Genomic DNA, 13,185 nt, shown 5'->3' on the forward strand with positions numbered 1-13,185 from the left:
CCAGCAGCAGCAGCTGCAACCATTTAAAAAAATTCTTGGGGGTGCCGCTTTTTGGCACCCTAGGCAACCGCCTAGTTCGCCTAAATGGTTGCACCGGCCCTGGTGATGGCTAGAGGCAGCATGCTTCAACATACTGTCTTCCTAGTACAGTAACTCCTCACTTAAAGCACTCCAGTTAACTTGTTTCATTATGTTGCTGATCAATTAAGGAACATGCTCATTTTAAAGTTGTGCAATGCTCCCTTCTAATATTTGGGCCTGCTTTGTCCACTGCTTGCAGGAAGAGCAGCCTGTTGCAACTTGCTGGGGGGGGGGGCGGCGGCCTTGGAACCAGGGTGGACCGGCAGCCCCCCTATCAGCTCCCTGCTCCCTTAAGTTCCCTGTGCAGCAGCTGCCAGCAGGCTACCAATTGCAGCTATCCTTTCCCCCACTTCCATGTGCTGCTCCTGCTCTCTGCCTTGGAACTGCTCCCCCAGCCTCTTGCTTGCTGTGCAGGGGGGAGGGGAAAAGAGGGGGAGCTACTGTCAAGGTGTTCCCCTCCCCCCTGCTCCTACACCCCACTTACCCCGTCTTCTCCATATAGAGCAGGGTGGGGACATCTACGGGACAGAGAGACAGAGAGAGCCTGGGGCACTTAAGAGTGGGTCAGCTTACTTAAAGGGTCAGTGTGCATTTCAATCTCTCACACCCAAGATGTGCGGCTGGCCTGGGCTACACTAGCGGGGGGGTTCGAACTAAGATACACAACTTCAGCTACGCACATAGCCCCCCCCTCTTATTTACATTAATTCTTATGGGGAAATTGGATTTGCTTAACATCATTTCACTTAAAGTCGCATTTTTCAGGAACATAACTACAATGTTAAGTGAGGAGTTACTGTACATGAAAAAATAGTTACCTCTTTCCTTCCCTCCCAACAAACCCCACCCACAAAAGTCCAGTCCAAGCACCCTCCCACCCAAGCCCAGATACAGATGGTATTTAACTTTTCATTGTTCGTTGGAATCTGCCTTTATCTCTACCCACCATTGCAAGAAACTAAAACACTGTGGTGGAAATTACTGCTATCATCATTGAAGTCCTCAGGGGGCACTCTTCCTTTTATGGACCATTAGGGATAGAATTCACCCGTTTTTAAAAAAAAGCATCTAAGGAACACTTTCAGTACGTTTGAATATGAATCTGCAGCAGAGGAATTGGAACCTGAGTGGGAACTGCTGTTTGTACTAATTTAGGGACAATTTTGATCATAGGTTAGTTTCAATTTACATGATATTCCACTGACATATTATGGCTGAATAAAGAATATTTGCTCTTTAATACTAGAGATGTGTATATCTGGTACCATAATAAGAATTACAGTATTATTGTACAATATTACCATACACCATTTATATTATAGTGGCATAGAGACTGTACAACCTTCAGCCTCAGTCACTGCAACAAAACTCCTCATTGTGATAGCAGCAAAGAATCCTGTGGCACCTTATAGACTAACAGATGTTTTGGAGCATGAGCTTTCATGGGTGAATACCCACTTCATCAGATGCATGAGTGGAAATTTCCAGGAGCAGGTATATATATGCAAGCAAGCTAGAGATAATGAGGTTAGTTCAATCAGGGAGGAAGAGGCCCTGTTCTAGCAGTTGAGGTGTGAAAACCAAGGGAGGAGAAACTGGTTCTGTAATTGGCAAGCCATTCACAGTCTTTTTTTTAATCCTGAGCTGATGGTGTCAAATTTGCAGATGAACTGAAGCTCAGCAGTTTCTCTTTGAAGTCTGGTCCTGAAGTTTTTTTTGCTGCAGGATGGCCACCTTAAGGTCTGCTTACTGTGGCCAGGGAGGTTGAAGTGTTCTCCTACAGGTTTTTGTATATTGCCATTCCTAATATCTGATTTGTGTCCATTTATCCTTTTCCATAGAGACTGTCCAGTTTGGCCGATGTACATAGCAGACAGGCATTGCTGGCATATGATGGTGTATATTACATTGGTGGACGTGCAGGTGAATGAACCGGTGATGGTGTGGCTGATCTGGTTAGGTCCTGTGATGGTGTCGCTGGTGTAGATATGTGGGCAGAGTTGGCATCGAGGTTTGTTGCATGGATTGGTTCCTGAGCTAGAGTTACTATGGTGCAGTGTGCCCTCCCACCAACAGCACAAGAAGAAGAACTCCACATGGACTCCTCCTGAGGGTCGAAATGACAATCTGGACCTATACATTCAATGCTTCTGCCGACGTGCATAGGCAGAAATTGTGGAAAAACAACATCGCTTGCCTCATATCCTAAGTTGTGCAGAACGCAATGCCATCCACAGCCTCAGAAACCACCCTGACATTATCATCAAAGAGGCTGATAAAGGAGGTGCTGTTGTCATCATGAACAGGTCTGACTACCAAAAGGAGGCCACCAGACAACTCTCCAATACCAAATTCTACAGGCCACTTCCCTCAGATCCCACTGAGGAATACACTAAAACTGCACCATCTACTCAGGACACTCCCTACACTAACACCGGAACAAATCAACATACCCCTAGAGCCCCGGCCAGGGTTATTCTATCTACTACCCAAGTTCCACAGACCCGGAAATCCTGGACGCCCCATAATCTCGGGCATTGAAACTCTCACTAAAGGACTGTCTGGATATGTGGACTCTATACTCAGACCCTATGCCACCAGCACTCCCAGCTATCTCCCGACACCACTGATTTCCTGAGGAAACTACAATGCATTGGTGACCTTCCAGAAAACACCATCCTAGCCACCATGGATGTAGAGGCTCTCTACACAAACATCCCACACACACATGGAATACAAGCTGTCAGGAACAGTATCCCTGATGATGCCACAGCACAACTGGCTGCTGAGCTCTGTGCCTTTATCCTCACACACAACTATTTCAAATTTGATGACAATATATATCTCCAGATCAGTGGCACCGCTATGGGCACTCGCATGGCCCCACAATATGCCAATATTTTTATGGCCGACCTGGAACAACGCTTCCTCAGCTCTCGTCCACTCACGCCCCTTCTCTGCCTACGCTACATTGATGACAACTTCATCATCTGGACCCATGGGAAGGAGACTCTGGAAAAATTCCACCACGATTTCAACAGCTTCCACCCCACCATCAACTTCAGCCTGGACCAATCTACATGGGAAGTCCACTTCCTAGACACCACGGTGCAAATAAGTGATGGTCACATTAACACCACCCTATACCGAAAACCTACCGACTGCTATGCCTACCTTCATGCCTCCAGCTTCTATCCCGGGCACATCACATGATCCATTGTCTACAGCGAAGCACTGAGGTAGAACCGCATCTGTTCTAACCCCTCAGACAGAGACCAACACCTACAAAATCTCCACCAAGCATTCTCAAAACTACAATACCCGCACGAGGAAATAAGGAAACAGATCAACAGAGCCAGACGTATACCCAGAAGCCTCCTATTGCAAGACAAACCCAAGAAAGAAACCAACAGGACTCCACTGGCCATCACATACAGTCCCCAGCTAAAACCCCTCCAACGCATCATCAGGGATCTACAACCCATCCTGGACAATGACCCCACACTTTCACATGCCTTGGGTGGCAGGCCAGTCCTCGCCCACAACCTGCCAACCTGAAATATATTCTCACCAGTAACTGCACACCACACCATAGTAACTCTAGCTCAGGAACCAATCCATGCAATAAACCTCGATGCCAACTCTGCCTACATATCTACACCAGCGACACCATCACAGGACCTAACCAGATCAGCCACACCATCACCGGCTCATTCACCTGCACGTCCACCAATGTACTATACGCCATCATATGCCAGCAATGCCCCTCTGCTATGTACATCGGCCAAACTGGACAGTCTCTACGGAAAAGGATAAATGGACACAAATCAGATATTAGGAATGGCAATATACAAAAACCTGTAGGAGAACACTTCAACCTCCCTGGCCACAGTAAGCAGACCTTAAGGTGGCCATCCTGCAGCAAAAAAACTTCAGGACCAGACTTCAAAGAGAAACTGCTGAGCTTCAGTTCATCTGCAAATTTGACACCATCAGCTCAGGATTAAACAAAGACTGTGAATGGCTTGCCAATTACAGAGCCAGTTTCTCCTCCCTTGGTTTTCATACCTCAACTGCTAGAACAGGGCCTCTTCCTCCCTGATTGAACTAACCTCATTATCTCTAGCTTGCTTACATATATATACCTGCTCCTGGAAATTTCCACTACATGCATCTGACGAAGTGGGTATTCACCCACGAAAGCTCATGCTCCAAAACGTCTGTTAGTCTATAAGGTGCCACAGGATTCTTTGCTGCTTTTACAGATCCAGACTAACACGGCTACCCCTCTGATACTTGACCTCATTGTGATGTAAACACAAGGAACTGTACTAAGATCATCTCATTTCACATAAACCACTAAACAGTATGACAACTTCGGTCACTAATGACTTGGATGCAAATGTATTAGTTTTAAAATGCTTAGCCATTTGTTTGGGCTGCAAAAATTCTAACAAAAAAGGATTCTAAAAAATCTTTTATTGCTATACAAGTGAGTAATTTGGCTAACAAATACCAGTCTCTGGGTAGGTTGTTTTTTTAATTACATAGCTCAGAATTCTTGTCTGTCCTTGCTTCCACAGGGAGAGCCATTTCACTTGTTGATGAAAATATGTAACAGCATCAATTTTTGTTAACGATTTGTTTTTAATCAAACACTTGTCAAAATTAGAAGAGTTTATTTTTTGGGTGAAGGGTAGGAAAGATAAGGTAGAGCAGTGGTTCTCAATCGGGGCCCCTGGGGGAGGTGGGAGGCTGCAAGAAGGTTTCAGGTCTGCCAAGCCCGGCCAGCATTAGACTTGCTGGGGCCCAGGGCAGAAAGCTGAAGCCCCACTGCATGGGGCTGAAGTCTGGGGCCCTGAGCCTGTCACCCAGGGCAGAAACCAAAGCCTGAGCAATGCAACTTTGTGGGGGGAGAGGGGGACTGTGGTGTGGGGCCCCAGGCAATTGCTCTGCTTGGTACCCCCACTGCCAGCCCTGGCTTTTATATGCAGAAAAACAGCAGTTGTGACAAGGTGGGTGGTGGAGTTTTTTATGGGGGGGGCACACTGGGGAGGGCTCAGAAAGAAAAAGGTTAAGAACCATGAGGTAGAGAGCATTGTTCAAATAGCAGAGATTACTGGATTACTGCCTATCATTCACAAATCCTTAGTCTGATGAAACCTCTGCCCCTGTTACACTTGTGTGTTTATTACATAAAGCTTTTTATTTAAAAACAAACAAACAGCAGTATGTTTTAGCAAACTGACTTTGGCTGGTTATGATGTGAATAGGGAATAAATCAATTAGTTAAAAGTTAGGCCTGTTAATTAATCTTCAATGACAGATTGAGATTAAGTGCCAAATTCACATGGTGGCTAAGAAATTAATATTTAATACATATCAATGAGATTTTATTTGATTTAACAAAAGATTTAAATATTGAAGCAAGTTAAAATATGTCTACATTAAATTACAATATTAAATAGCTTTTAAATACATTTGTTGTACTAAACATACGATAAGGGATTTAGTTTCTAACACAGAGGAAAGGGAACAAAATTAATTCAAAGAATGCAATACAATTCATGAGACCAGATGACAGAATGAGGACTTTAATATAGAAACGCAGAAGATGTCAACTTTTAGCAATGGATTCTTAAGAAGGGGTCATGGACTTGTAATTTATGCACAAAAATCATATTATATAAATTTAGGAAGTTATTTTCAAGAACATATTGCTTAGTTAAATTCTCATTAGGCCATGATCAAAATTCCTTTGGTAGCTTTTAATCAGAATGAAACACTATTATGCAAATCCTGTAAAATAAAACAGAGGCTTGTAAATATTACCACCAAAAAGTATCTCTCTTATAGTTACAATTATCTAACAGATCTACATGTCCTTCATTCTTTAATTCAAATCAACTTACATATATACAATATGTATCAGGGAACTCACAAAATCCATAAATCTATGCTTTCACAACATCGAGACTGTAACGCCTTTGAAATCTCTTCTCTTCTTGTATTGAGTGCACTGTACAGTAATTATTCTATATTCGTCTCTAAAGACAAAACTAAATGATACTAAAGTTTTACATAAACAGTGATACAAATCACTTGCCCTAGAGCAAAATATTCCACAAATGAATACCTTAGCTAAGTAATCTGACAGCTCACTACAGACATTTTAATTCAGTTGTCCTCTTGGCACTTCAAAGATTTCACTTCAAAACCTGATTTATCCAAACCAGACTGAAGTTTAGAACTATTTTGAAAGAAAACTAAACAAACATGAATATAACAGTATCATGGTGCATAATTTCAAAAATTCACTGAGTGTTTGTACATAAGGGTTAATTAATTAAAAAGGTTTTAAAAGATACCCGAGTGATTTTTGTAGCTAAAGAATGCAGCATTAAGGGTCTTTATGGATGTGCAGTCATGAACACACACATAAATAAGCCAGAAAAACTGAGTATGTTTTTACCTTCCCTTCCAACTTCAAAAGTTAATTTTAAACAAAGTAGAACAAACATATCTTGAAGAACTCAAAAGAACAAATGGAAGAACTAAAAACTAAAAAACGTGCCATTTAAAAATCACTAAAGAGTCTTGACAAGGATGATCCAAGAAACATTTCCTTTCTGTCTCATCCACACCAGTGCATGCAGCTGGTTGAATAGTATACATCAACTTGAGATCTGCTAAAAGTAAAGTCTGGAAACAGCACAGGTATTCAAAGTCCTGAATACATTATTCTGGTGTTTTCTTAGGAAAAAAAGTTCTCTCCATTATGCAACATAGTGGTATTGATTGGGGTTGTCTTTGTCTCTCTCCATATAGTCTCTGTCTATGAGAGATTCAATCCTTTTTTTCAAGTCTCCAGGCTATAAGAAAAGATCAAATTGCTATTATGTTTAGTAATATAAATGAAATATAAAAAGAACTTTTTAATTTTCAATCCCACTAATAAAATGAGGACAGTAATCTTTATTTTAAAAATTGTATAACAAAATACATCAAATTAAAAATGCATTTCTAAATATATATATAAAATCCTGATAAAACCTGCTGACTATTCCTCCCCATTGTTAAAGAAAACGTATTCTAACATTTTAATCTCTGATTCTGATTCAACCATTAAATCCTACACTATTTACTTACTTTTCTCATCTTTTAGAAGGATAGGAAAGAATAGAAAAATTAATGAAAAAGACCTCTTCTGTAACTGGTGTTGTTTGAGATGTGTTGCTCATGTCCATTCCATATTAGGAACCTGGAATGGTGGACAACATATGTACATGTGTCCCAGCAGGCACAGACAAACCCTGGCCGTGGCCTGGGGGAACACGGAGACTCCCATGCAGAGGTCCACCAATGCTTGGAACCTCTCCTGTGGCAGAAATGCTCTGGCGCAGGTGGAGTAGAGCACCACACCGATGAACTCTATTCTCTGCACTGGAACTAACATCGACTTTTTGTCGTTTACCAGCAGGCCCCGGATTGGTATGTGGCCTGCAGCACCACAACATCCCTTTCGACCTGGATTGACGTTTGACCAGCCAGTCGTCGAGGTACGGATAGATCTGGATACCCCGACGCCTGAGGTAAGCTGCTACCACTGACATGCACTTGGTAAACACCCTTGGTGCTGTCACTAGGCCAAAAGGGAGGACTGCAAACTGGTAGTGGTCCAATCCCACCATGAAGCGTAGAAAGCGCCTGTGTCCTTGGAATATTACTATACGAAAGTATGTCAAGTCGAGGGCAGCATACCAGTCTCCTGGATCCAGGGAGGGGATGGAGGAAGCTAGAGAGATCATGCGGAACCTCAACTTTAGGTATTTGTTGAGGTCTCGTAAGTCCAGGATGGGGCGTAGACCACCTCTAGCTTTTGGGATTAAGTAGTACTGGGAATAGAACCCCTTATTCCTGTTCTCACAGGGAACCTCTTCCACCACACCCAGCTGCAGCAAACCTACCTCCTGTACGAGGAGACTCTCGTGGGAGGGTCCCTAAAGAGGGACGGTGAAGGGGGGTGGGGGCAGACAGTAACTGTAGGATATAACCTCGCGCCATTGTACTGAGGACCCAGCAGTCCGCGGTTATGGTGGTCCATGCCAGGAGGAAAAAAGAAAGGCAGTTGGAGAAAGGCAGGAAAGATAGATCTGGGGTATAGTCCGATAGGTTGCCTTTGGGTGCACCCTAAAAATCCCGCTTGCTCCCCTGCTTATTGTGGGTCGAGCCTGATTAGGCGGAGGGAGGGATTGGGTGGCTTGGCCAGCATTTGTAGCCCCTGCTCTTTTTGTGGGGTGGCTCCCGCCAGGGTTGACTCCCTTGGCCATGAGCTGGCTGTGGTTTGAACCACTTACGGACTGGACCAGGGACGTAAAACCCTACAGTTTTCAGGGTAGTACGGGAGTCCTTGAGCCCATGCAGCTTACTATCTGTTTGTTCCGCAAACAGGGCCTGCCGTCAAAGGGAAGGTCCAGCATTCACGGCTTAGCCTCTGTTGACAGAGCCGAGAGGAGCAGCCAGGATGCCCTCAGCATGGAGATGGCCAAGGCCATGATGTGAGCCGCGGAGTCAGCCGCATCTGAAGCTGCATGGAGGGCCACCCTGGTGCCCTCCTCGAGGATCACCCAGAATTCCTTCTTGGACCCTTTGGGAAGCAAAACCTCGAACTTGGCCATTGCCTGCCACTTGTTGTAATCAGAGCGGCCAAGGAGGGCTTGGTGGCTGGCCATTCTCAACTAAAGGCTGGAAGATGAATAAATTTTTCACCGAAACAGATCCAGTCTCTTCGTGTCTTTATTTTTGGGTGTAGGACCGGATTGCCCCTGCCTCTCTCTTTGATTAACAGCCTCAACTACAAGAGAGTTTGGGCCTGGAAGGGTGCAGAGATACTCCTGGCCTTTAGCTGGCACAAAGTATTTACATTCAGCTCTTTTCGAAATGGGGGGCAGGGAAGAGGGGGTTTGCCACAGGGCATTGATAATATTTGATTCATGTAGGGGCAGGAGCCGTGGAGCAGAAGATGGAGTAGTTCCTCTTCAGTAGTTCCTTATGTCCCTTGGGATCATCTTGTGGAACTGGGTGAAGGGTACTTGTGATGGCTTCGTCCAGCGACAATGAAGATGACGACAACATCGCCTGATGGTCCAGCCAGCTGTTTCCCTGTCTGCTCATGGGCCTGGGAAGTTCTGCCTTCTGGGGCCTCCACCTCTGGTCCTGTTGGTATCCAGGAAGTGGGCAGACAAAGCCCGCCCACTGCTAAAGGGCCTCCCCCCCGCCTAAGGGGAGGATCCACAGGTCTGTGATACCAAATAATTGCGTGGGACAACCAATGAAAAAAAACAGGATCGGGGTGAGGTTGTAGGGCTAAACGAAGGGAACCTGATGGGGATACCGAGCAGAGAACCCCGGACAGCACCCACTGCTTCTCAAAGGTGTCAAGGGAGCCAGCGGACGCCGCCCAGAGGAACTCTGCCCAGATGTGTGAACGGATGGAGGAGCGGAAATAGGCCCCACAGTCGCAGGAAATCCCGTCGGCCAACCTCCTATCCCTGGTTTTGTAGATGGCTAGTTTGGCCAGGGCCAAGAGGAGGTTGAGAAGGAGATCCCGCAACTTTGGGGCCATGGATGGGGAGTGCATAGATAAACAGGTGAGGGGAAAAGTGCAACCAAAAACGCAAGAAGAGATCCAAGAGGAGCCGGAACAGGAGCTGAACCTGGCGCACTCTAAATAAATGTGCGCCAGGGTCTCCTTCATGCCGCAAAAGGGGCAGGTGTTGGGGACAGGGGTAAACCGCGCCAAGTACACGCCCGTGCTCACAGCCCCATGAAGGAGCCACCAACTGACATCGCCAGCGGGCCTCGGGACCAGGGCAGAGCATAAACTGGCCCACCGGGGCTTCTCACCCTTGAGAGGTGGCGGGAGGTCCCGTCACTTTGTATCGGGGCGGGACACGAGGGTGAGGTAGTGAAGAGTGTGGAGCATGAGCGTGTACAGATGTTCCCTCAGCGCGGTCTGGAACAGAACTGGCTGCAGATTGTGCAGCCGGCTTGCAGTGAAAGGGTGGGGGGGCCGACTGGGTCCACGGGGCACGGGCCCGATAAAAAGGTCCATGGGGCCTGCAGTGGAGGGTGGGCGGGCCATGCCCTCTCACAGGACCCGGTCGAGGTAGGCCCGAGCAGTAGGCAGTAAAGTGGCCTTCACCTGAAGTACGCGCCGGGGAGTACGAGGTCTGGAGAGCCCCATGCGCTGAGCGAGCGTCAGGGGATCCAGCCGGTCTCCCCAGTCGTAGTCCCTCTGGTGGCAGGCAAGATGATGAGGCTGATGGCCTATCTGAGGCCCCCACCACTGAGGGGACTATCTGTGAGCGCTGGGAAAATCTCCAGGGGTACCAGGCCACTGCCAGCCACTGGCTTTGGGCCCATGGGGTTGGTTGCGGTGCCAATGACGTGGACGGTACCGCTAGTGCTTGTCCCGCTATCAAGGGCTCCTGCTCAGTTCTGCAGCTGGAAGTGGAGTGTTCACTGGCATGTGACCATGCTCGAGTGAACCGGCATTCCTTCTTCATGCGGTGCCGGCCGCTATGCCTCAACATTGACCTGGCTGACTGAGATGAGTCCCTCACGTGGGAACTCAGGGACTGTTGGCACTCTGTGTCAGTAAACAGGTGATCTATGCCTCACGTTGCTCAACCGGTGTTGGGACGTGGAACAGGACCGGGAGCTGGAGTGGGCCAATCGCCGGGAGGTTCTCCCCAACTGCAGGGATCCGTGCGTTAGCAACTGGCATGGGTGGGTTGGTGACCAGTGGCCGCGTTCAAATGATGGTTCATGTGATTAGTGCCGAGGCCTTGGGGACACGAAAGGCTGGTCTCTTGCCAGGGGGCATGTGCCTTGGTAGGTCTGCACCACGTTACCGGTGAGCCACACCTTGAATCCTGCTGTCAGCGCCCAGAGTCTGGAGACAAAAAAGGGCTTTGTTGAGCTTGCCTCTCTGCCTCTGAGACATGACAGCTCAGAGCAGGCGAGTGCTGGTGGGAGGTCCCCCACAATGGGGAGCGGTGTTGCTGAGGTGCGGACACACGGTAAGGTCCCAAGGCAGGTTTACCCTTTGACCGGGGTACCGCCGAAGCCGATGTGGGCAGCACTGGTAGCGACAGGATCTCCTGTGCTGCCTTCAGGGCCTCTGGTGTTGATGGAACATTTAGATGACGGAGGCCGTCACTGTCTGGGGTGGCAGGCACAGTGTGGCATGAGCTGGACTGCTGAACTTGAGCTGGGGCCCGACTCCCTGACGGAGGCGTTGAGCCACTCAGCACAAGTCTTGGCTCTCCTCCAGCCCTGTCCTTTTCCTTACAGAAAGTGCGGAGGGTGGTATGGGGTGGGGGTGGAGCACAGGGATCTTCCCCTTGTGGTTCTCTTCAGCTTCTTGATCAGAGCCAGGGAGGGGGATCAGTGCTGGCTCAAAGATGGCGTCGGCGGGGTGCTCCGCACCAACGCTGTGGTGCTTGGGGCTGAGTTGGACCTCTGCTCCAGTGTCGGGGTCAATGTCAACTCCATCAGGAGCACCCTGAGATGGATGTCTCTCTCCTTCTTTGTTCGGGGTTTGGAGGATTTACAGATGTGACACCTGTTGCTTGTGTGTCCTTCACTTAGACACCTCAAACAATGTGTGTGCGGGTCACTGATGGGCTTAGGCCGCTTACAACAATAGCAAGGCTTAAAGCCTGGTGACTGGGACATGCCCAGTCCCTAGGCCGAGTCCCATCCAGGACCGCTGAACTAGAACGAACACTAGGGGAACTATTAACTATCTTACAACTATTTTACAGGAAACATTCAGAAGAAACACTGAATGAAACAAAATGCTAACCGAAGCAGCAGACGTTCCAGCACTGTCACTGGCGGCAAGAAGGAACTAAGGGTGGGGGAGCCGGTAGCGCCCCTTATACCACAGCATGAGTGCACCGCTCCAGGGGGCGTCAGAGCCGGTCCTCTATGGATACCACTGAGGGAAAAGCTTCCAGCACTGGTGCATGTGGCGAGCACATACACCTAATATGGAATGGACTGAGTGAGCAATCGATGAAGAACCAGGTAGTTTAAAAAATTCTAGTATGGATTTAAAGGAAATTAAGTTCACTTGCCTTTACTGGAAATTTCAGCTGATTATACAATTCAGAAACAAGAAGGTTATGGCAGAGCGTCTTTCTCATCTTCATTATTCGTACAATAGCAGCATCAATCTGATATTGTCTATCTTGAAACACTCTTTCAGTTGTGCTAACTTGTTCTTCAACCTAAAGGACAAGACAATATGCATCAAGTCATCTTTCATTGCCAATTTTTCTGTCTCGGAATGTTTGGTTAAGCTTTAGGGAAATATACAAGTAACGTGTGGAAAGAAACAATATTCATTTATTCTTCTCTTTCTGACAGACAAGCACACACACCTAAAACCTGGGCTCTGGGATGTTCTGATGCTGTTAAAGGAAACTAAGGATGTAGGCGCAGGATTTTATAATTGTACTATGAGAATTAATGTATGATTTGAGTTCATCCTGTCAACCACCCTTTTTGAATAGCAGAAAGGAATGACAGACCAAAACAATCCTTACGACTGATTATGGTCACCCTTTTGTTTTAGGATAAGTTATAATGTCTACTATGGTTTCCTATATGTATTACAAATTAGGCACTCTAGTTAAATATACATTTCTTTGTTTTAAGGTTTTAGTAACTAAGAGACAGAATCTTGTATTGTATCTGTGTTAAGGAGATCAGAGGAATGTTGAGGTCCTGAAGCCCCAATGTGAATTGTTTTAAGTTATAAGATTTAGCAAGGCTTGATTTACAATGTATTCTACTGAATATAAAATACTGCTGTCTGTATATCTTTGAAGGTTTCTGTAAGAGATTGCTTGTGTGCATCAGGAAAAGATAAGGTGTGAAGGTCATTGTTATAGCCAAATGGTCAAGGTAGAAGTGAAGCCATAATGAAGGAAGGGCAGATTGACGACCCTGAGGTGAAGGCTGGCACCCCTAAGGACAATTGATTAAATCTAAACCAGGACAGGATGACCTTCTTGGAGGTGTATTGGAATG

At 46.7% G+C, this 13,185-nt stretch overlaps 1 protein-coding gene across 2 annotated transcripts in view; it reads right to left on the reverse strand.

Moving 5' to 3' along the window:
- Window positions 1-5,426: 5,426 nt before the first annotated feature.
- CUL4A (cullin 4A) overlaps window positions 5,427-13,185 on the reverse strand; it is a 78,685-nt gene continuing 70,926 nt past the window's right edge. For both annotated transcript variants that reach the window (XM_050948383.1, XM_050948384.1), the window contains 2 exons: window positions 12,228-12,380; window positions 5,427-6,953 (listed from right to left, as the gene is read on the reverse strand). In XM_050948383.1, the coding sequence (XP_050804340.1) occupies window positions 6,858-6,953; window positions 12,228-12,380 (249 nt within the window). In that variant the 3' untranslated portion in view covers window positions 5,427-6,857. The remainder of the gene's footprint in view (window positions 6,954-12,227; window positions 12,381-13,185) is intronic.

Source organism: Gopherus flavomarginatus, chromosome 1, assembly GCF_025201925.1.
Source record: "Gopherus flavomarginatus isolate rGopFla2 chromosome 1, rGopFla2.mat.asm, whole genome shotgun sequence".
Lineage (NCBI taxonomy): Eukaryota > Metazoa > Chordata > Testudines > Testudinidae > Gopherus > Gopherus flavomarginatus.